General features: G+C 54.3%; 1 protein-coding gene across 2 annotated transcripts in view; it reads right to left on the bottom strand.

Moving 5' to 3' along the window:
- LOC144946188 (prestin-like) overlaps nucleotides 1-24322 on the bottom strand; it is a 68662-nt gene that overhangs the window by 12220 nt on the left and 32120 nt on the right. The window contains exons 3-18 of one of the 2 annotated variants that reach the window (XM_078875014.1): nucleotides 19880-20106; nucleotides 17385-17524; nucleotides 16704-16814; nucleotides 15893-16104; nucleotides 15007-15171; nucleotides 14189-14341; nucleotides 13137-13219; nucleotides 12002-12149; nucleotides 10407-10520; nucleotides 10141-10218; nucleotides 9370-9465; nucleotides 8006-8112; nucleotides 7151-7220; nucleotides 6911-7003; nucleotides 6129-6251; nucleotides 5409-5552 (exon numbers count right to left, since the gene is read on the bottom strand). In XM_078875014.1, coding sequence (XP_078731140.1) covers nucleotides 5409-5552; nucleotides 6129-6251; nucleotides 6911-7003; nucleotides 7151-7220; nucleotides 8006-8112; nucleotides 9370-9465; nucleotides 10141-10218; nucleotides 10407-10520; nucleotides 12002-12149; nucleotides 13137-13219; nucleotides 14189-14341; nucleotides 15007-15171; nucleotides 15893-16104; nucleotides 16704-16814; nucleotides 17385-17524; nucleotides 19880-20043 — 2001 coding nt within the window. In that variant the 5' untranslated portion in view covers nucleotides 20044-20106. The remainder of the gene's footprint in view (nucleotides 1-5408; nucleotides 5553-6128; nucleotides 6252-6910; nucleotides 7004-7150; nucleotides 7221-8005; nucleotides 8113-9369; nucleotides 9466-10140; nucleotides 10219-10406; nucleotides 10521-12001; nucleotides 12150-13136; nucleotides 13220-14188; nucleotides 14342-15006; nucleotides 15172-15892; nucleotides 16105-16703; nucleotides 16815-17384; nucleotides 17525-19879; nucleotides 20107-24322) is intronic. The other variant, XM_078875015.1, reaches the window with a different exon arrangement.

The following is a 24322-nucleotide window of genomic DNA, read 5'->3' as shown; positions in this document are numbered from 1 at the left end:
AATGTGGGAGCCAGAGGACATCCCTGTCGCACCCCAAGGTGTACAGGGAAAGGCTCCGACTCCCGGCCACGTAGTTTTACCCGGGCCCGCTCACCATCATGAAGGTCCTTAATGATCGTGAGCAGAGGGTCAGGGACTCCGAAAGCACGAAGAACAACCCAGAGCCCAGTCCTACTGATGGTATCATAGGCCTTGACCAGGTCAATAAAGCAGAGATGTAGGTCTTTTTGGAATTCCCTACACCTCTGCTGTAGCAGACGGACAGAAAATATGGCATCTGTGCAGGACCGCCCTTTCCTGAAACCACATTGGGGCTCCGCAAGCCTCTCCTCAGCATGCCTAGCAAGGCGATGTTGAATAATCCTTGCCAGGACCTTACCCGGCACACTGAGGAGTGAGATGCCCCTGTAGTTGTTACAGTCGGTACGGTCCCCCTTCTTAAAGAGGGGGACCACCAGGGCATCCTTCCAGTCCTGCGGAACCCGTCCAGTGGTCCAGACTGTTGTTATGATGTCATATAGGGCAGTCTGTGCACAAACGCCACCCTCCCTCAGCATTTCGCCTGGGAGATCATCTCTGCCCGGTGCCTTCCCTGGTCTCAGACTCCGGATCGCCCTCAGTACTTCCTCAACAGCCGGTACCTCAGCCAGCCACTCACAGGGGGTGACCTCTTCCAATATTTGAGGCACCGCAGCCTCAGCAGGGTTATCCCCACTTTGTGCCATGATGTTTTCCTGGCTGAGAGATTTTCCCTCCCCCAGGACCTCACAGAAATGCTCAGCAAATCTGCAAACCTGTTCCTGGGGGTCGGAGATTGGATCACCGTTTTTTCCTCTAATGATGGTAATAGGTGTGGCGCTGCAGGTTACTTTTTTGATGGAGTTAAATAGTGATTTGTGATCGCGGGCCACTGAGGCAGACTCCATCTCCTCAGCAACCCGCGACCACCACCCATCCTTACAGCGCCTCACGGCTCTCCGAACCTCCGAGCGAAGACTGCGGTAAACCTCCTCATTCTCTGACGTGGGATGCTGTAGGCGATGAGAGTGGGCCTGTCGCTTTTTCTCAATTAACCTGAACACCTCCTCCGTCAGCCAGGGTTCCCGGGGAGGTCTGGACCGCGTACCCAAAGCAGCCATTGCAGCTGCATGAGTCACAGTCTTAAACCTCGCCCATTTACCCTCGACATCAGGTGGAGTGGGGGACGATGCCAACCCCAGCTGCAAGCGATGATGAAATTCTCGCTTGCAACTTTCATCAGCTAACTTAGACCAGGCCACTTTTGGTTGGAATGGGATCCTGGGTGTACACCCACCACCGGAGTGGAAGAATGGCAGGCGCATCTTACAGATGACTAGTCGATGGTCAGAGGGCAGATCAGCTCCACGGTAGGTCCTGGTGTCAAGGACATGGGCTCGCATCCGCTGGTCCGTCACTACGTAGTCCAGCAGATGTTCTTGCTTGGACCCGGCATGCATCCATGATGTTGTGTGGATGCGCCGATGCCGGAAGAGCGTGTTAGTAATTACAAGCCCATGGGCTGCACAAAAATCTAGCAGCCTCCTACCGTTATTATTGAGCTGATCTGGCCCATGCCTTCCAATCACTCCAGACCAAGTGCCAGTATCATGACCAACTCGGGCATTGAAGTCACCCAACAAGATGACTCTGTCCCGAGTGGCCACTTTAGCCAGCACCTGTGACAGGAGGTCATAGAAAGCGTCCGACTCATCGGCTTTGCCTGCATCCCTCCACAGATGTTCGTCTTCGGTGGGGGCATAAGTAACCACGACCACCACTCCTCGCCTCTGGTTGATGGGAAGGCGAGCCCAAAGTATCCTGGGGCTTACAGCTTCCCACACCTCACCGCCACGCTCCCACGCCCCCTTCATTCTTTTGTTCAGAAGAAGAGCCACACCCTGTTGTTTGGCAGTCTCCTGCCCTGAGTAGAGGACTGTCCACCCCTCATGGTGGCAGGAGCCAGAACCGGTCCACCGGACCTCCTGAATGCCACAGAGATCCAGGCGGTACCGGTCCAGCTCCCGACAGAGGAGTGGCAGCCTCTCCTCCGCAGTGAGCTCACTCACTCACACACACACACACACACACGCTTACTCACACTCACACTCACTCACTCACACACACACACACACGCTTACTCACACTCACACTCACTCACACACACACACACACACACGCTTACTCACACTCACTCACACACACACACACACACACGCTTACTCACACTCACTCACACACACACACACACACGCTTACTCACACTCACACACACACACACACACACACGCTTACTCACACTCACACACACACACACACACGCTTACTCACACTCACTCACACACACACGCTTACTCACACTCACTCACACACACACACACACGCTTACTCACACTCACTCACACACGCTTACTCACGCTCACTCACACTCACACACGCTTACTCACACTCACTCACTCACTCACACACACACACACACACACGCTCACTCACACTCACTCACACACACACGCTTACTCACACTCACTCACTCACACACACACACACACACGCTTACTCACACTCACTCACACACACACACACACGCTTACTCACACTCACTCACACACACACACACACGCTTACTCACACTCACTCACACACACACACACACGCTTACTCACACTCACTCACACACACACACACACGCTTACTCACACTCACTCACACACACACACACACACACGCTTACTCACACTCACTCACACACACACACACACACACGCTTACTCACACTCACTCACTCACACACACACACACACACGCTTACTCACACTCACTCACACACACACACACACACGCTTACTCACACTCACTCACACACACACACACACGCTTACTCACACACACACACACACACGCTTACTCACACTCACTCACACACACACACACACACACGCTTACTCACACTCACTCACACACACACACACACGCTTACTCACACTCACTCACACACACACACACACACGCTTACTCACACTCACTCACACACACACACACACGCTTACTCACACTCACTCACACACACACACACACACGCTTACTCACACTCACTCACACACACACACACACACACGCTTACTCACACTCACTCACACACACACACACACGCTTACTCACTCACACACACACACACACGCTTACTCACACTCACTCACACACACACACACACACACACGCTTACTCACACTCACTCACACACACACACACACGCTTACTCACACTCACTCACACACACACACACACGCTTACTCACTCACACACACACACACACGCTTACTCACACTCACTCACACACACACACACACACACGCTTACTCACACTCACTCACACACACACACACGCTTACTCACACTCACTCACACACACACACACGCTTACTCACACTCACTCACACACACACACACGCTTACTCACACTCACTCACTCACTCACTCACACACACACACACGCTTACTCACACTCACTCACACACACACACACACACACGCTTACTCACACTCACTCACACACACACACACACACACGCTTACTCACACTCACTCACACACACACACACACGCTTACTCACACTCACTCACACACACACACACACGCTTACTCACACTCACTCACACACACACGCTTACTCACACTCACTCACACACACACACACGCTTACTCACACTCACTCACACACACACACACACGCTTACTCACACTCACTCACACACACACACACACGCTTACTCACACTCACTCACACACACACACACACGCTTACTCACACTCACTCACACACACACACACACACACGCTTACTCACACTCACTCACACACACACACACACACACACGCTTACTCACACTCACTCACACACACACACACACGCTTACTCACACTCACACACACACACACGCTTACTCACACTCACTCACACACACACACACACACGCTTACTCACACTCACTCACACACACACACACACGCTTACTCACACTCACTCACACACACACGCTTACTCACACTCACTCACACACACACACACACACACACGCTTACTCACACTCACTCACACACACACACACACACACGCTTACTCACACTCACACACACACACACACACGCTTACTCACACTCACTCACACACACACGCTTACTCACACTCACTCACACTCACACACACACACACACACGCTTACTCACACTCACTCACACACACACACACGCTTACTCACACTCACTCACTCACTCACTCACACACACACACACACACGCTTACTCACACTCACTCACACACACACACACACACACGCTTACTCACACTCACTCACACACACACACACACGCTTACTCACACTCACTCACACACACACACACGCTTACTCACACTCACTCACACACACACACACACGCTTACTCACACACACACACACACACACGCTTACTCACACTCACTCACACACACACACACACACGCTTACTCACACTCACTCACACACACACACACACGCTTACTCACACTCACACACACACACACGCTTACTCACACTCACTCACACACACACACACACACGCTTACTCACACTCACTCACACACACACACACACGCTTACTCACACTCACTCACACACACACACACACGCTTACTCACACTCACTCACACACACACGCTTACTCACACTCACTCACACACACACGCTTACTCACACTCACTCACACACACACACACACACGCTTACTCACACTCACACACACACACACACACGCTTACTCACACTCACTCACACACACACACACACACGCTTACTCACACTCACTCACACACACACGCTTACTCACACTCACGCTTACTCACACTCACTCACACTCACACACACACACACGCTTACTCACACTCACTCACACTCACACACACACACACGCTTACTCACACTCACTCACACACACACACACACACGCTTACTCACACTCACTCACACACACACACACACGCTTACTCACACTCACTCACACACACACACACACACGCTTACTCACACTCACTCACACACACACACACACACGCTTACTCACACTCACTCACACACACACACACACACACGCTTAGTCACACTCACTCACACACACACACGCTTACTCACACTCACTCACACACACACACACTTACTCACACTCACTCACACACACACACACGCTTACTCACACTCACACACACACACGCTTACTCACACCTCACTCACACACACACACACACGCTTACTCGCACTCACTCACACACACGCTTACTCGCACTCATTCACACACACACACGCTCACTCACTCACACACACTCGCACACACTCACACACGGCCCGGTGAGCGTACGTACCCTCTTGAGCATCTTGACCCCGGGCGAGTCCACGAAGGTCACGGCGCCAAAGTCGAGCACGAGGAAGCGGTACGCGGTCGTGGTGAGGCCCTGCTCCTCGCCCTCCTCCAGCGGGAGCACCACATGCCCCGCCTCGGCGCAGTCCTGGCACGCACGGCACAACAACGCCCCGGGCTCAGAGCAGAGCACTCGCCTCACCGCAGCCGCACCACAGCCGCACCCCACGGCGTCAATGGGACCAAATTGAATCGCCACGTTGACCACCCAGCAGAGGTCGCAACCGGGTACCCGATACCCAGCTACCCGTAACCGGCCGGGTACGGGTACCCGTTTGCGACCCTGGTGCGGCCGGGTACGGGTAGGCCGTGAGTCACCGGTGAGTAACCGTTTGTCACTCATTTTGGGTAGGGTACGGGTAGGGAACGGGTACCCATACCCGGCCAGGTACGCGTACGGGTACCCGTTTGCGACCTCTGCCACCCAGGTGACTCTTGCACACGAGACTCGTTGCCGTCTCCCAGGTTCTCACGCGGTCAAGCTAAACCGACGTGCGCAGCAGCGAGTGCGCGCACTCCCAAGCGTCGATTCCCGCAGGCACAACGCACGCATCACGAGCGCGAGAATCAATTGCGAAAGCCGAACCCCCCCCCTCCCCACACGCGGCTGATGCTGCGGCTGTAGCCCCGTGGCGGCGAGTGGGAGGCCGCCCGAGGTCCTCACCAGATTGAGTGTGGCGCTCTTTGCCTCCGTCCCGGCTTCGCGACGCCGCTTGCGCTCCAAGCGCTGCTGGTGCGCGAGGAACCTCTTGCGCACGGCGATCAGCGACCGGGGGTCCAGACCGGTCTGCGTGTGGACACACCCAGACACACGCGTACGCGTTAACACACACACAGACACACACGCGTTAACACACACACGCTAACACACACATGAACACAAAGAACACACACACGCACGTGTGAACACACACAAACATGCACACACACACACACAAAGATCCCCCGTATAGCCTTAACAGACTGTAGGGGCAAGTGCTGTTAGTTAAGCAGCACCTATGAAGGCCGGAACGGTACACGAGGGGGTGGGTGGCCAGCACCACGCCCGACCGCCTTTGTCTCCCCAGTGGCGATGTTTACACACCACACCAGGTGCTCATTTCAGGCTGAGTCGACCTAGGGGAGGCCCAGGACCGGTTCAGATAATCGTCACTGGTGTTGGCCGTGAGCGGGAATCGAACCCGGGTCACTAGGTTCATAGCGCAGCGCGCCAACCACTACACTACCGCACACACACACACACAACAAAGAACACACGCACGCGTTAACACGCACGCGTGAACCCCGAACTCTCAGCGGTATCGGCTCAATGCTCAGACTTCCGAGCAACATGGCCACCTATTTGTTTTTTTGTTCATGGCTAAAGTTAATTCTCAAGCCGTTGGGAAAAAAAAATAACAGAATGGAGAAATAAGAGGAAATGAAACTGACGGAGGACAGCCCCACCTTGCTGATCAGCGCCTCCGTGTACATATCCGCGTTGGCGAAGTAGAGCGACGCGTTGGTCTGGAATATCCTGATCCCGGGAATCTCCTTCGCCTGGCACACGTGACAAGAGAGGCGCTGCGTTCACGCGCGCTACCGACACTCGCCGCAGACCGCACGGCAAACAGCCCCGGGACATTCACCGCGCTTCGTGGACACAAGCCGTCAAATATCCTCGCTTCCATGAGTGCGTGTCCTTACTTCCGCGTATTCTTTGAGGTCCAGGTAGATGTCGGTGTTGGGGATTTTGCCCAGAATCGAGTACTTGGGCCTTGGAACGGCAGCAGGGCGTGGGATGGGGACATGGAGGGGTGGCACACAAACATCGCCTTTCACAACGGCACGCGGTCGATTCCGGCTTCCTTGTGTTTCGTGTCGAACGGGCCCCATCGTGCAAGTGGCAGCTCAGCCGAAGCGATGATTGGTGGTGGTGGTGGTGGTGATATTGTGAACTTACAACGTGCCACCACGTAGCATTTGCTCGCTCTCTGAGAGAGAGAAAGGACGACTCAGAGGCGCCAGGAGGAGGAACCACAGACGAGTGGGAAGGCAGCCACACAGCCGGTGGCAACAATTGCCAAGCTCTGCGGTTCTCTTCTTATGAAAGTGTTATCCACCAATTAATGAGCGTTTACACGTGGGTGGAAGCCGGAGTACCCAGAGAAAACCCACACGTGCGAGGGGGAAACACTATCCCGTACAGACGGAACGGCTGGAGTCTTTGCTTTGCTGCGTTCTCCTGCAGAGCCAGGGTACGGCTCTTGCTCGACACTCACGGGAAGGGAGTTTCACAGCATCTGTGTGACCCATCAACCCTCACCACCTCCACCGTGCTGGATCACAGGTGAGCGCCTGCTAGTGGCAGTGGTAGTTGATCATGGTGATGACGGTGGCGGCGGTGGTAGTGGTTTCCGTGGTGGTCATGAAGCACACACGACCGATGCCACCACGAGCCCCATCATCCCTGCGCCGTCATCCCACGTCGCAGATCGACGCCGGTGCTGTGCGTGCGCTACCAGCGTGCCATGCCCGCGCAGATGATCCGCTGGGGCTCACGTTTGGGTGCGGATGACGACGCTGAGCAGAGCAAACGACACTGCGACGGCCAGGCCCAGGTCCAGCCCCAGCAGCACGGACGCCCAGAAGGTCACCATCCACATGGCCTGCGACACGCAAGGGACGACGGACCGCTCTGTAGGCCACACAGACCGCCTCCACAGGGGAAGCACCTACAAAGGCCGGAGCGGCTCACAAGAGGGTAGTGTAACCAGCGCGATGGCTGCCCAGACACCTTTGTCTCCCCCGCACCACACTTGAAGAGTCACCTTTTCGAAATAGTTTTTTATCTTTCTCCCCCACCCCCCGGTTTCATCCCTGTTCGGTTTTCAGGGTCATGGGCAGAAAAATCCGTGACCTTTACGTGAACTCTGGACCACACTCGGGGGCAGCCATTTCCCAGCCCTGACCTGCGGCAGAGAGGAGCGTTCCTCGTATGGCGGTTAAACTGCCGTGCTTAATTCTCGGAGCTGGAATTGAGCCAAATGGATGAGCCACATTAAGTGCGATTTTTATTTCTGTCCAGTCCTTGATGACCATCAACTGGGTACGGGCAACCAAATGGACGCGAGCCCAGGATCTCCGCGGTGTCAGCTCCGACCTCTGACCCACATGGCCACCGCACTGGGTCATCATCTTTCCCTGAACTGCCACGGGGAGGCTCAAACCCAGTTGGATTTTAATTGGCTATCGGTGGCGATGTCGTACATCGCTGCCAGGAACCAAACTCCGGTCGGATGAATCGCCGTGCTGACGTGGAGTTGTGTATCATCAACGCGCGCGCGCGCACTGTCCCAGCTGTGCCACATGAATAGATGCACGTGGTCAAATGTGTGCCACGTGAATAGATATGCGTCGTCAAATTACACACCCATCATATATCCTGCTTGCACAAACACACACGCTTGTACGAAGACAAACGTCGCTGAAGAGACACAACCCAGGCAGGTGGTGCTAGAACAGGCACACGAGCGGTGCAATGAGGCCAATACCCGCGCACGCTCGGGCACCTTTGTCCCCCACCCGTCGACGTTTGACAATGCCACTTCACCGCGTTCCCATAGCTAGAGGGAGAGACCCACGAGGGACAGAGATTTCAGCCCCCCCCCTCCACCAGCAATGGGCATCACGAGGTGCATCTGCTTCGGTATTCCCCGATCGGCTGGTGCGGTGGAAGTGAAACCAAATCACCCAATTGGGATCACACGGCAGCAATCATTGCCCCCTGCCGGCAGACTCGTGCCCCGGGTCGCTCTTGCGAACGAGACGATCGTGGTCTCCCGAGTTAATCGCCAGGTTAAACAAAATCAACTCGCATACTCTCGTAGTGTTTCTGGAGGGAGAGGGGGAGGGGAGCCGCTCACCAGGTCGATGCGACAGGTTCTCCACAGCTGGGGCACGTCGGCGAACTGCTTGAACATCCCCTTGAGGTTGACGAGAACGACAGCTGCCAGCGCCGCCTGCCGAGCACGCGCACGCACAACGACTCGCGCGCGCACGCACAACGACTCGCGCGCGCACGCACAACGACTCGCGCGCGCACGCACAACGACTCGCGCGCGCACGCACAACGACTCGCGCGCGCACGCACAACGACTCGCGCGCGCACGCACAACGACGCGCGCACGCACAACGACGCGCGCACGCACAACGACGCGCGCACGCACAACGACGCGCGCACGCACAACGACGCGCGCACGCACAACGACGCGCGCACGCACAACGACGCGCGCACGCACAACGACGCGCGCACGCACAACGACGCGCGCACGCACAACGACGCGCGCACGCACAACGACGCGCGCACGCACAACGACGCGCGCACGCACAACGACGCGCGCACGCACAACGACGCGCGCACGCACAACGACGCGCGCACGCACAACGACGCGCGCACGCACAACGACGCGCGCACGCACAACGACGCGCGCACGCACAACGACGCGCGCACGCACAACGACTCGTACAGCGCACGCGCTTACAGATCCCCCCCGGAGCCTCCACAGACCGTTGGGGCAAGCGCTGTTGGGAGCAGCGCCTATGACGGCCGGCACAGCAGCCCACTTGCTGCGCTGCCTCATTTGGCACGAGCCTCACAGCCTCTGGATAGAGGGGCCGGGGGAGAGCCACCTTACCCTGGGCAGAGGCCGGAAGAGGCTGCTGATGGCCAGAATTACGATGAGCACCAACAACGCCGACACCAGACCGGCCACCTGCAAAGACGGCGCGGAGTTATCCCGGCGGGCACGGGCGTCAATAAGTCAGTGTAAATTAATTCTGTACAAGTTAGAGATTTAGTATGCGGGCATACGTGTCATCAATGCATTTGCTATACGTGCGTGTGTGTGCGCAAGTGGACTCGAGTTCGATTCTGGCTCACGGCCAACAATAATGGATGTACCTGCGTTTGCCCTCCCGTCGCGTCCTGCACCAGGCTCCGCGACATGGCACAGCTGATGGTGAACGAGTGGAAGATCGAGCCGAACATGTTGCTCAGGCCGATGGCGACCAGCTCCTACAGGCGCACACAGATACAGACACAGACGTGCACACACAGACAGATATAGATCAAAGATCAAAGATCCCCCGTATAGCCTTAACAGACTGTAGGGGCAAGTGCTGTTAGCGAGCACCTATGAAGGCCGGAACGGTACACGAGGGGGTGGGTGGCCAGCAACCACGCCCGACCGCCTTTGTCTCCCTAGCGGCGATGTTTACACACCGAACTAGGTACTCATTTGAGGCCGAGTCGACCTAGGGGACGCCCGGGACCGGTTCAGATAATCGTCACTGGTGTTTGCCGTGAGCGAGAATCGAACCCGGGTCGCCAGGTTGGTAGTGCAGCGCGCTAACCACTACACTAGCGCTCGCACACACACACAGGACAGACGCACAAGTATTAGTCGACCACAACTTGCCACACAATTGGCACACGCCCTTGACCACAGGAGGGGGAGCTGGGCGGGGATTGAAGGCATCATCATGATCATCGTCACGCGTCGCACTACGGCGGGATAAGCGGAGTGTTGTGTGGAGTGTTGTGTGGAGTGTTGTGTGGAGTGTTGTGTGGAGTGTTGTGTGGAGTGTTGTGTGGAGTGTTGTGTGGAGTGTTGTGTGGAGTGTTGTGTGGAGTGTTGTGTGGAGTGTTGTGTGGAGTGTTGTGTGGAGTGTTGTGTGGAGTGTTGTGTGGAGTGTTGTGTGGAGTGTTGTGTGGAGTGTTGTGTGGAGTGTTGTGTGGAGTGTTGTGTGGAGTGTTGTGTGGAGTGTTGTGTGGAGTGTTGTGTGGAGTGTTGTGTGGAGTGTTGTGTGGAGTGTTGTGTGGAGTGTTGTGTGGAGTGTTGTGTGGAGTGTTGTGTGGAGTGTTGTGTGGAGTGTTGTGTGGAGTGTTGTGTGGAGTGTTGTGTGGAGTGTTGTGTGGAGTGTTGTGTGGAGTGTTGTGTGGAGTGTTGTGTGGAGTGTTGTGTGGAGTGTTGTGTGGAGTGTTGTGTGGAGTGTTGTGTGGAGTGTTGTGTGGAGTGTTGTGTGGAGTGTTGTGTGGAGTGTTGTGTGGAGTGTTGTGTGGAGTGTTGTGTGGAGTGTTGTGTGGAGTGTTGTGTGGAGTGTTGTGTGGAGTGTTGTGTGGAGTGTTGTGTGGAGTGTTGTGTGGAGTGTTGTGTGGAGTGTTGTGTGGAGTGTTGTGTGGAGTGTTGTGTGGAGTGTTGTGTGGAGTGTTGTGTGGAGTGTTGTGTGGAGTGTTGTGTGGAGTGTTGTGTGGAGTGTTGTGTGGAGTGTTGTGTGGAGTGTTGTGTGGAGTGTTGTGTGGAGTGTTGTGTGGAGTGTTGTGTGGAGTGTTGTGTGGAGTGTTGTGTGGAGTGTTGTGTGGAGTGTTGTGTGGAGTGTTGTGTGGAGTGTTGTGTGGAGTGTTGTGTGGAGTGTTGTGTGGAGTGTTGTGTGGAGTGTTGTGTGGAGTGTTGTGTGGAGTGTTGTGTGGAGTGTTGTGTGGAGTGCGCCACTCACCTGGTTGCTGTCGATGTTGTATCCGTGCTTCAGGGCGAACGTCTTGCCCATGGAGATGGCGATGGAGAAGCCCACGATGGCCAAGGTGATGGCGTCCACCACCACCTTGCCAAACAGAGCGAACGGTGGGGCCACCGGGGGCTTCAGGCTGCAGCGCGCGAGTGGGCACGCACACGGACAGACACGCAGCACAGCGTGCAGACACGTGTACACACACGCACACAGACACAGACAACCACAGCACGCAAACACAATCACACACAATCACAATAAGCAGACACGCACCAATACAGCAACGCGTGCAGACACACGCACAAAAATACAAAGATCCCCCATATAGCTTAAACAGACTGTTGGGGCAAGTTCTGTTAGCGAGCACCTATGCAGGCTGGCACAGCACACGAGGGGGTGGGTGGCCAGCACCACGCCAGGCTGCCTTTGTCTCCCCAATAGCGATGTTTATACACCGCACCAGGTACCCATTTGAGGCCGAGTAGGCATAGGGAAGGCCCAGGACCTGTTCAAAGAATCGTCACTGGCGTTGGTCACGTGCAGGAATAGAACTGTGTTCACTTGGTTGTGTAGTGCAGCATGCGAACCACTGCACTAACGCTGCCAACACAACACAACTGCCGTCACCATGCCACCTGTGCCAGGCCAGGTGCACCCCGAGGTCACGCAAAGTATCCATGGTTCGCTGCTGGCAAGGTTATGGGACAGACCCAGGTGTTACGGGTTGACCGAGATGACTGGCAGATGCATCGCCACCGTGCGTACAGCCGCACACGAGTGCGTCCGTACGTGCCGGCGCGCACACAAAGATCCCCCGTATAGCCTTAACAGACTGTAGGGGCAAGTGTTGTTAGCGAGCACCTATGAAGGCCAGAACGGTACACGAGGGGGTGGGTGGCCAGCACCACGCCCGACCGCCTTCGTCTCCCCAATAGCGATGTTTACACACCGCACCGGGTACTCATTTGAGGCTGAGTCGACCTAGGCGAGGCCCGGGACCAGTTTAGATAATCGTCACTGGTGTTGGCCGTGAGCGGGAATCGAACCCGGGTTGCCGGGTTCATAGCGCAGCGCGCTAACCGCTGCACCACTGGCGCGCACACAAACACACACACATACACACCCAGTGGGAATGTCTCCAATGATGTCCACCGCATACTTCTCGTTGAGCTCCAGGCCGCTGGACGCGAGCGTGGCAAGTACAACCTAGGCCACGCGACCACACAGGGACGCGAGTGAGGACGCGGCGAGTCTCCCGCGCGTGCCCCGTGCCAAGCCAACACGCCATCTCACTCGAGCTCGGAGGCTAAGTGGGTTTGAGCCCGGACAGTGCCGACAGGTGACAGCCTGCCCAACAGGCTGTCATCAGGCTGCGTCTTAGACAGCAGAGGGCGGTGCGGTAAAATCCACCGTCGTGCTATACTTCTACGCTTTTACATCTTTTCTGCTGGTCCTCAACTCTCGCTGATAAGCGTGGTGAAGTATGGTCACATTTATTTGGTTTAAAAACGAGGTGAGAATTAATTTGCAACAGCGACCCGAAATAATCAACAGGGTCAAATAATCTTCTTGGTTCTTTCGGTAAAGTCACGTAGAAGGGAAGTAATAAAATAATAAAAATAAAACATAATAAAATAATTCTCACGACGTTTCGGCCACAACGCAAGCAGCCGTCCTCAGGTGAAGAACAGGTCTGTCGGAAAGACAGCGTCTGAATGACACAACACCAGGCTTGGCAGCGTATATTTAAGCTGGGTTGGAGGGGGAAGAGCGCCTTGACAAAAGAATTTGCATATCTGGATGTAAAGCTTTCGTGACTGCAGGGATTCATCTTCTTGGTTCTTTCGGTAAAGTCATCATGTAGAAGGGAAGTAATAAAATAATAAAAATAAAACATAATAAAATCCAATTCTCACGACGTTTCGGCCACAACGCAAGCAGCCGTCCTCAGGTGAAGAACAGGTCTGTCGGGGAGACAGCGCCTCAAATAATCCCCACGGACCCTCACGGCTTGGGTCAAAGCGGCGTACGTGCGCGCCGTATAAACGACGCTTCAAACCTCGCATCAACGGCCCGCCACGCGTCACCGCACGAGGGGGGCGGCTGGGGTTGGGGCCGTCGGCGTGGCGACCAGCCCCGCGAGAGCCCCTCACTCCCACCACCACAAAGCCGTACCAGGATGAGCTCCAGCGGGATGGGCGCGGGCAGGCGGTTCCTGTAGCGGTCGCCCAGCTCCTTGCTCCCAGCGAGGCCCACGGTGCAGATGACACACAGCAGGAGCGACACCAGGTTGGTGTGGCCCAGACGGGAACAGAACTCTATCGTGGTCTGCTCACACAAAGACAAATGTCCCCCAAGATATAGACTTCTACAGATTGTTGGAGGCGGGTGCTGTTAGCGGGCACTTATTAAGGCCGGGCATGGCACACGTGGGGGAGGTTGGCCAAAACCACAGCTGGCCACCTTTGTCTCCCCAATGCTCATGTTTAATACGCACCGTGGCAGGTACTCGTGCAAGGACCGAATCAACCTAGCGGAGACCCAGGATTGGTTCACATATACACCTCTCTTATTGATCATGAGCAAGATTTCAACGAGTTGCCGGTTTTGTAGCAAAGTGCAGACACACCGTGGAGCCACCAAACAAACAGACACCCCCATATGCAAATATAAAGACAAAGATCCCCCGCATAGCCTTCAGACTGTTGAGATAAGTGCAGTTATCGAGCGGCACCTATTAAGGCCGGAACGGCACACGAGGTGGTGGGTGGCCAGCACCACGCCCGGACGCCTTTGTCTCCCTAGTGGCGATGTTTACACACAGCACCAGGTACTCATTTGAGGCCAAATAATCGTCACTGGTGTTGGCCGCGAGCGGGAATCGTACCTCGGCTCGCCAGGTTTGTAGGGCAGCGCGCCAACCGCTGCGCCACCGCTCCCCACACCAGATACACACTGGCACACAGCCACACGTCGCACGCACGCCTGCTTACGTATACGATGGCCAGGGGCCCGCTGTAGCGCGAGACGCTGACGCCGAACATGTACTTGAACTGGGTGACGCACACGTGGATGGAGCAGGCCGTGGTGAAGCCGCGCACCATGGGCTCGGAGAGGTACGTCGCAACCACTCCGAACCGCAGCATACCCAGGGAGAGCTGCCGTCACGGGGTGCACGGGGCACGGACGCAGTGTGGGGGGGGGGTGGGGGGGTCATGTTATTATGCGCTGCAGTGATGAAATGTGGGTAGCAAGGTGAAAACATTCTTATGACCACCAACATCTGACCGCCGGTGGCCACCGACAGCTTTCCCTAGACAACACTGGTCAACAAAAAAAAAAACTGTTTTTCTGGCCTGGACTTTTGCAGCTGTTTTAGACTAATTTCAGGGTGCTGATTCCAAATTTGCTCTATCACATCTCATTTTTATGCTATCGGCATACCCCATTTTCATTGATTTTACCCGAAATTAACTCTGTCACTTATGATTGCAAGTTGTTGCGAGTCAGTGACTGCTTTAGTGTTAAAATATGGTGCTGTATTTTTAGGATAGTGTGTTTATAATATCATTTTATGTAGATATCCACATTTATTTAATATTTTTCTTCTGCAGTTTTTATTGAAAATTCAATATTTGATCTCAAAAACCTGATGTGATCGACAAAAACTGATACCAGATTTGGAATCAGAACCCCAAAATTACCTTAAAACCGTTGGAATACCTTATGCCAGAAAAAGTGTATTGACCAGTGCAATAGACTAACAGCCCAGTCTCTGACCAGGTCTTTATATAATAGACTGACCAGCAGAGCGGTGCGTGCCGTGGTTGCGTGCCGTGGTTGCGTGCCGTGGTTGCGTGCCGTGGTTGCGTGCCACACCTGGAAGATTCCGCAGAGGAACGTGACGGCGATGGCGACGGAGACGCGTGCCTGGTCGCGCGCTGCCACGTCGATGCCCTCCAGGGACAATCGCATGCTGCTCAGGGTCTGGTTGGTGCCCGTCAAGTTTGCCGGCGGCAGGAGGAAGTCCTCGTCCGGCGCCACGCGCTCCGTCACGTCGCCCACCATGACGCTCAGCACCGCGAACGTGCCTGACAAAGGTCACCCCCATAGTCTCGACAGGCTGTTGGGACAAGTGCCGTTACGCGAGCACCTGGGAAGGCCGGCACGGCAGGCGTGGCGGTGTGCGGGAACCCGGTTCATATAATTGTCATTGGTGTTCGCCGTGAGCAGGATTCGAACTCGGGTCGCCGGGTTCGCAGCGCAGTGCACTAAGCGCATAACACGCCCACGCACGCACACACATGGACACACGCCAGAGTAACAACTGCAGTGACGCAGTCCAGCGGTAGCGCGTTCGCCGCTCGTTGCAGAGGTTCGCGGTTTAAACCCAGCGGCCGCCCTGGTTAATAACACGGGTGTATTAACCATGATAACACTACCCGCTGTCCGCTTCACTCACAGTGGACATTATATATTGCCCGACGTCTTTCGCAAGAGTAGCCCATCGTGCGCCGGCAACGGGCTCCAAATTTGCCACATTCGATAAATTACTCAATTGGAACCAAGGCCCCCTACAGACATCAGAGTAATGCTCCAGGTGACTGTTGCATCCTGATCTATTGCGTTCTCACCTAGATATAGGAATTCAACTTGAAATGCGAATTCTCGGCCTCGCTTCCGCACTCACCAATGGAGATGTGATGAGATGTCCCGAGGAAGAAATAGACGAGCATTGGGTAGAAGGAGGCGTAGAGGCCATAGATGGGAGGTACTCCGGCCAGCAGAGCGTACGCCATTCCTGGAACGCCAAAGATCACCCGTATAGCCACAACAAATTGTTGGGACAAGTGTGGTTAAGCAAGCATCAATAAAACCCAGCAACGCCAACATCAATACGATACGATGTACATTCCCGTAGCAGCATTTAAATGCAACCACATCTCCAGATGCCAAATGGGGTAAGAGGGGGGGGGGAACTATAACGTGAACACAAATGGGGTCGTAAGTGTTGACTTGAACAAGGGCAGCAGCAGAGTGTCAACCGCACGGAGGAGTTCAAGAAGAAGAGAATTCCAGACCCCAGGAGCAGAAGCCGAATCGGAGCGACCTTCCACGGAACTATCAACGACTGACCGTCAACAATTGACGTTCATCTTAATATTCCTCGGGGTGTGCCGGTGGTCTTCAAGAGTTGGCCAGATACAGTGCAGATTAGCGACCGACATTTTTTTTTTTCAATGAACAGAACCCAACGTAGATCTCAATGAATATCGAAAACGCGTTACTGAGAGGGCAGCCAATCATTGAAAGGCAGAGGAGGAGAGGCTTGGAGGGGGCCACGAGTGAGAGAGCGAGCGTAGCCACCCACCCTGCGGTAACTGGATGACACCGGTGCTGATGCCAGCAAAGACGTCTCCCAGAAACCACTCGCGCAGACGGTAGCGCGGCAGCCATGACAGTACGGGGAACGCGAGCTTCATCCGGGCGCTCAGGTCCGCGCGAGAGCAGCTGCAAACACAAAGACAAAGATCCCCCATATAGCCTTAACAGATTGTAGGGGCAAGCGCTGTTAGCGAGCACCTATGAAGGCCGGAACGGCACACGAGGGGGTGGGTGGCCAGCACCACGCCCGACCGCCTTTGTCTCCCCAGTGGCGATGTTTACACACCGCACCAGGTACTCATTTCAGGCTGAGTAGACCTAGGGGAGGCCCGGGACCGGTTCAGATAATCGTCACTGGTGTTGCCCGTGAGCTGGAATCGAACTCGGGTCGCCAGGTTCGTAGCGCAGCGCGCTAACTGCTACACTACCACTCCCCACACGTGCACGCACACACACACGCGCGCACAGTTGCCTATGGTTAGCTACGTACAATACGAAAGAAGTTCAACATACATACAGACACACAGACGCGCACGCGCACACACACACACAAACGCATGGAAGCACACAAACGCAGACACGTGCGGACACATGAAGCCACGTACAGGCACACACACAAGTACAAACTTGTTACATTTTCAGATGGCAAAAGTGACTCGCAAGGGCTATTGAGGTCAAGAGGTGTGGAGATGGCACTGGGCCACCACGTCTTGCCATCGCTCATACCCCTCTGCCAGATTTCACAACTGTTGTCGAGTCAACGACTTACCTTCACAGCCTGCTCGTACAGCACCCCATTCTTGTAAAGCCGTTTACGGCCGAAGGTTTCTTACCCTCGTCAACAAATAAAAACAAAGAGCTGGTTTCAGGTCTGGGTAGCCTGCCCACCTTTATTGTGCGCGTGTTTCGGGCAGCGTGAAGTTTAAAAAAAAGTTTGAAACAAAACCTAGGAATTCTTGACATTCTTTCAGCGCTAATCCTGCCCGAAGGCGATACAAATCTGAGCACCGGTAGGGGAGAACTGTACCGTACAAATGGCGGCGACTGATGCACGGGGGGTTTAGTGAACACATGTGCGGTGTGTCCATCCAAAGCACAAGAGACCGAGCCGGGCAAAGGTTACATTTCCTGGTATGGTAACAAGTATCTCAGTGGTTCCGAGAACAACAACATTTGACATTAACAAAGCGCAGAATGAAATTGCAGGGAGGAGCGGTGGTGCGGCATCTGGCGCACTACGCAATGAACCCAGTGAGCAAAGGTCAACTCCTGGTGACTGCTAACATCAGCAGGGGGGGGGGGGGGGAATATCGGAAATGGCCCCAGGTCCTGCCCACCCTGACCAATTCGCACTGCCCACGGTCAAACAATCCCCATGACTGATACAGCGTGAGGAGGCCTTCATCCAGCAGTGGATTGGCAAGGGGCAGCGATTGCGGTCTCACTAATGCAACGCGTCTCGAGACGCCGTGCCTTGGTGGAGATCGCACGAGGTCGCAGTGACAACCGGGATGATTCGTCCATCTAGTAACGGACAATTGTAAATCACTCAGCCCTCTAAAACTCACGGTCACACCCATATCCTGCTTCCTGAAGGAGGGAAACCCCCGACAAGCCCAAGCCACGCCTGTTGATGCCGTTACCGTCACCAAGCCTCTCTCATCACCTCCCATCAGTCGATCTTAAAGATCCCGTGACATAATTCGTAAGGCTGGGCGATAATGCGCTGGCGTCCCGATCCAAATGTCAAATTCGTAAATTACCCGCAAATTTCTCAAAATTGCGACAGACATCGTGCTACCCACGTGACTTTACCGAAAGAACCAAAGAGTATGGATTCCTGCAGTCACGAAAGCTTCAAATCAACTTGAAACTAGCGGGACACTTGGGAACACAGGAGAGACCTTTACCCCCCCCCCCCCGCCTAACTTTATGTCGTCCGACGAGCCGAGCAATGGACGCGATCGAGTACACTGGTCACAATTTTTCTGGCATAAGGTATTCCAACGGTTTTAAGGTAATTTTGGGGTGCTGATTCCAAATCTGGCATCAATTTTTGTCCATCACATCAGGTTTTTGAGATCAAATATTGCATTTTCAATAAAAACTGCAGAAGAAAAATATAAAATTAATGTGGATATCTACATAAAATGATATTATAAACACACTATCCTAAAAATACAGCACCATATTTTAACACTAAAGTAGTCACTGACTCGCAACAACTTGCAATCATAAGTGACAGAGTTAATTTCGGGTAAAATCAATGAAAATGGGGTATGCCGATAGCATAAAATGAGATGTGATAGAGCAAATCTGAGATCAGATTTGGAATCGGCACCCTGAAATTAGTCTAAAACAGCTGCAAAAGTCCAGGCCAGAAAAAAGTGTTTTTTTCTTGACCAGTGTTATGCAATTGACCGGAAGCCGTCCCCGGCCGAAAGCGCGATGCAGAGCAACGCTGGGGATGCCGCGACTCACTGCACGCAGGAGAACAGGCGCTCCCGCAGCGTGGGCGGAGGGTGCTCCGCCCGCATCGCCAGCCCCTCCAGGTCCGCCTGGCTCATCGGATGGCACGCAGAGCCCTCCGTGGACCGCCCTCCCAGCTCTCGCTGCCGCGGCAGCGACCCGTCGCTCAGAGCCATCGCGGATCCGCGAGCCGGCGTCGTGGTCCAATCGGTTCAGTTGCACGTCCTACTTGGCCAACGCTACACACAACAACGCGCAATAGAGGAGGGAGAAAATGCATAACTTAGTACATTTGGTATTCGCGCCATTGTTAAAGCGTACGGCCATCACGCAGGAAGGCGTTGGTGTGTTTCACGAGACGCGCAGTCTGCAGTCGTTGCACAGCCAGGGGTGATGTTGCCGTGTGTTATCCCAATTCAGTAATGTGCCATGTCATTTTTCTAATTCGACAAATTTGGACCAAGATGCCGGTACACAATGGCCTTCTCTTCTCAAATTACGTCACGGGATCTTCCACGTCAGCTGTGACGCAGACGGCGCGCAGTGTTAACCAGGGCGGCCTGCCGGATTGGAGCCGCGAAACTATGCAGCAAGCGGCGAACGCGCGGCCGTTGGGGCACCGCTCCCCGCACGTCGCCACCACCAACATCACCACCATCACCACCATCACCACCACTCCCGCACACTGCCACAACCACCGCAACCACCGCAACCACCGCAACCACCGCAACCACCACAACCACCACAACAGCACCGCTCCCACACACTGCCACAACCACCACAACCTCAGCACCGCTCCCGCACATCACCACAACCACCACAACCTCAGCACCGCTCCCGCACACCACCACAACCACCGCAACCACCACCTCAGCACCGCTCCCGCTCGTCGCCACCACCACCTCAGCACCGCTCCCGCACACCACCACAACCACCACCACCTCAGCACCGCTCCCGCTCGTCGCCACCACCACCTCAGCACCGCTCCCGCACACCACCACAACCTCAGCACCGCTCCCGCACACCACCACAACCACCACCACCTCAGCACCGCTCCCGCACACCACCACAACCACCACAACCTCAGCACCGCTCCCGCACACCACCACAACCTCAGCACCGCTCCCGCACACCACCACAACCACCACCACCTCAGCACCGCTCCCGCACACCACCACAACCACCACAACCTCAGCACCGCTCCCGCACACCACCACAACCACCACCACCTCAGCACCGCTCCCGCACACCACCACAACCACCACCACCTCAGCACCACTCCCACACGTCACCACCACCACGGAGTCGGTGTGGGAAGAGCTTTCATCTATTCGTGGATAGATAAGCGCCGACTATGATTGTAATGATCATGAGGATGATCATCATCATTTATTTAAATACTCATTAAATAAACAAAACACAATTAGGTACGTCGAGAAAGAGGCCTGCAGCAATGTTTCGCCGCAGGGCGCGTTGGGACTTGCGCACATCCCGTCACCGGGCCGCGGCTGATCAATGTCATTCTGCAGAGGTGGTGGATGTGACAAAAAAGAGCCCTTCACAAACGCCATCGCAGCAGCAGCACCACTACGTGCCCTCTGGGTGAGCTTTTGACCGCCGTGTCTTTAGCTGATGCACTTAACCGGCGTATAATGAAACTAGGTTCTTAAGTGTGTATATACAAGTATACATACACACCATGGTCACCATTGAATGCACAAAAACCAAACCACATTCGTTCGGATTTTTCATTTAAATCTACAGATTTCCGCGGTGAAAATAATGATTTCCATGAAGCAGGTCAGGTACGACTTTAAAGCCCGCACCGGCTAGTGTGGGTAAGATGGGCTATTGAAGAGACGTATTCTTAGGTTTTTTTGGTAAAGCCACGTGCTGTGACGGTTCCACCTGAAGACGGAAGCTTGTGTTGCCTCCGAAACGTCGTGATTTTTATTTTATTTTACTTTTATTAATTTAAATTTTTTACCTACGTGACTTTACCGAAAAAAACCTAAAAATATGAATCCTTGCAGTCACGAAAGCTTCAAATTTAGAATTATTGAAGAGACGACAGAAATAGGGTAGGATTAGTGCCCAGGGTCATCTGCTGGGGCCGTTTCCGGACACGTGTGATGTCACGACAATTGGACGTCAACAGCACAACCGGCAAACTAGTAGGACACACAAAGCAACGTCTGCTCCCGACAGCTCTGCAAGTGGAAGATGGCAACACCTCGACTGCAGTGTAGACATCATGGGACCTCCTTTGCCAGTACCAAAATATACTAATAGGGTTTTTCCCCTTTTTTCTGGCAACAAAACAAAAAGAAAGCTGTCTCTGGTGTGGACCAATCAGTTTCAAAGACAATGCATAAATTATCAGAGTATTGTTTTTTGTTTGCATTTGACTGCAAGTATTGTGGTCAATGTGTAAGCATGATTCCTTGCAAAAGGTGTCAGTTTTGTTGCCAGAAAAAAGGGGAAAAACCCTATGCGGTGTAGACGTTGGCCATTTGGGAATCGCAATCCCTCCCACACCATTTTGTGTTCAAGAACTCGCTCGTATCAATTCAACATTTCGTCAAGTTATTCCAAGGGATTGTTCAATCGTCCCCAGAAGGGAGGGGAGAAAAGAAACTAAATAACAGAATCCGCTGACACGACGCGGCTCTCTGCAAGCCAGAGACGCCGCCTGCCAACGTTGATATGCGCATTTCCAGTGCAGCCGGGCACAGCACAAGCCCTGCTCGTGACGTACAGCTGTCTGGAATGCAGCGCATCGGTCGCGATCAGTTGAGTTACACAAGCCGCGTTTCGTAATATGTTGTTAATAGTAACGCAACGGTGTTACGTAATTATTCAGTGGCGGTGCAGACAGCACTCTGTGTTCTTCGATTCTACGATTTCGCGTTTCAACCCCAACTCGGTGCGTGTGTTGCCAATGGACCAAAATCAGAATCTTTATTTATTCTGGAGAAATCCTATGGTTGGTGAAACGGGTGCCGCATGCGCTGGCAGCGTTCGTATTGCAGCGGACTGCCCGACCGCAAATGCTTCCCCCGAAGCCCACCACCAACCTGTGGCTATAATCTTGAAGCTGCAGCTGCTGAGAAATCTACCCGCGGGCACCAACCCCCTACTGCTGAGAAATCTACTCGCGGGCACCAACCCCCTACTAGTTCAAGTTCATTTATTAGGTATAGCCTTGTGAGCCATTCGGCTCTTGAATCGGGTGCAACAGCAACAAACAAAAAACTAAAAAATGAACAAAAAACATCTTAAAGTGAATATGTGACTGAGTGCAAACAGAAAATCCAAGAAAAGACAGCAAAATATTGCAGAAAAGCACCGTACACAAAAATGTACGAGGCTGAACGGGGCCATCTACTTAGCCTCGCGCGGTCCTCGTGAGGACGGCACACGCGGGGTACGATGGGCGGCAATGTTCACATACCGTATATAGAAGCGTACATCGATGTGGAACGTGGCAATTGGGCTACAATTTTGGCACACGATGATCGACTGTACCGAGGCAATTCCTCAAATTCTGTTCTATTCTTGGATATGGCAGCACAACGTTCAGGAGCCAGATGTAATGTCAAGTTCAGCTGGTCACGATAAGAGGGCTTCAGGAGAGAGAGAGAGGGTGTAAAGCAGACTACAGTGGGTTTACTGTGGTCCATGGTTCGGTTTGCATGGCCACAATCGCACGACGATTATGATGGAGACGCACGCATCGATCTGTTGATGTTCCCATGCGGATGATGGTCACACCACTGCCTCCGAGGAGGAGGAATGTCAAAGCCAGGAGATGTGATGTTTTGGGTCTCGAATGAGGAGTCTATTCTGCACGTCCGGGTTGTTCCACTCCGTTCGCCAAGCGTTCTTCCACAAATTAAACGAATGGGACGGCAACCCTCGCTGCCTCCACGCTACCGGACCACAGCCCAGCATCATGACCGCCCGACAAATCTGTACGCGTCACCGCAGAGTGCAGACGGGACCCGGGAGTACAGCCGTGCGCCGTGGTGTTGAATGCTGCCCGTGGCAAGACATCACGAGCGGCTGCAGCACATGGCGCTGGCCGCGAATCCAAGATACGGGGAGCCAAGAGACATGGGAAGCCGAGAAAACACAGGGGGCCGTGTCTGTGGGTGAGCTCAGGGCACGCGGATCGCTCAAGGACCCTCGCTGCCACCCTCAGGAGCTCTCTCAAGAGAGAGAGAGCCGTGGTGGAATGTGGCCTCGAATCAAAGTGCAATGCAAACGCACAGCAAAGCCCTCGTGCACACACGACTTCAAAAACACAGCAAGCCTCAACTGGGACCCACGGCTACCAGAGAGGGACTTTACTTACCAAGGTCTGGCAGTTCGCCAGCCTGCATGCCGGTCAAAACCCGACCCAGAGTTTGTTTTTACTAAAGCAATGCTGTTGAACACATGCAACGCCAGCAG

Source organism: Lampetra fluviatilis, chromosome 40 (genome assembly GCF_964198595.1).
Source record: "Lampetra fluviatilis chromosome 40, kcLamFluv1.1, whole genome shotgun sequence".
Classification (NCBI taxonomy): Eukaryota; Metazoa; Chordata; class Hyperoartia; order Petromyzontiformes; family Petromyzontidae; genus Lampetra; species Lampetra fluviatilis.
The sequence above is the reverse complement of the archived record's forward strand: the minus strand, read 5'-3'. Positions and strand labels throughout refer to the sequence as shown.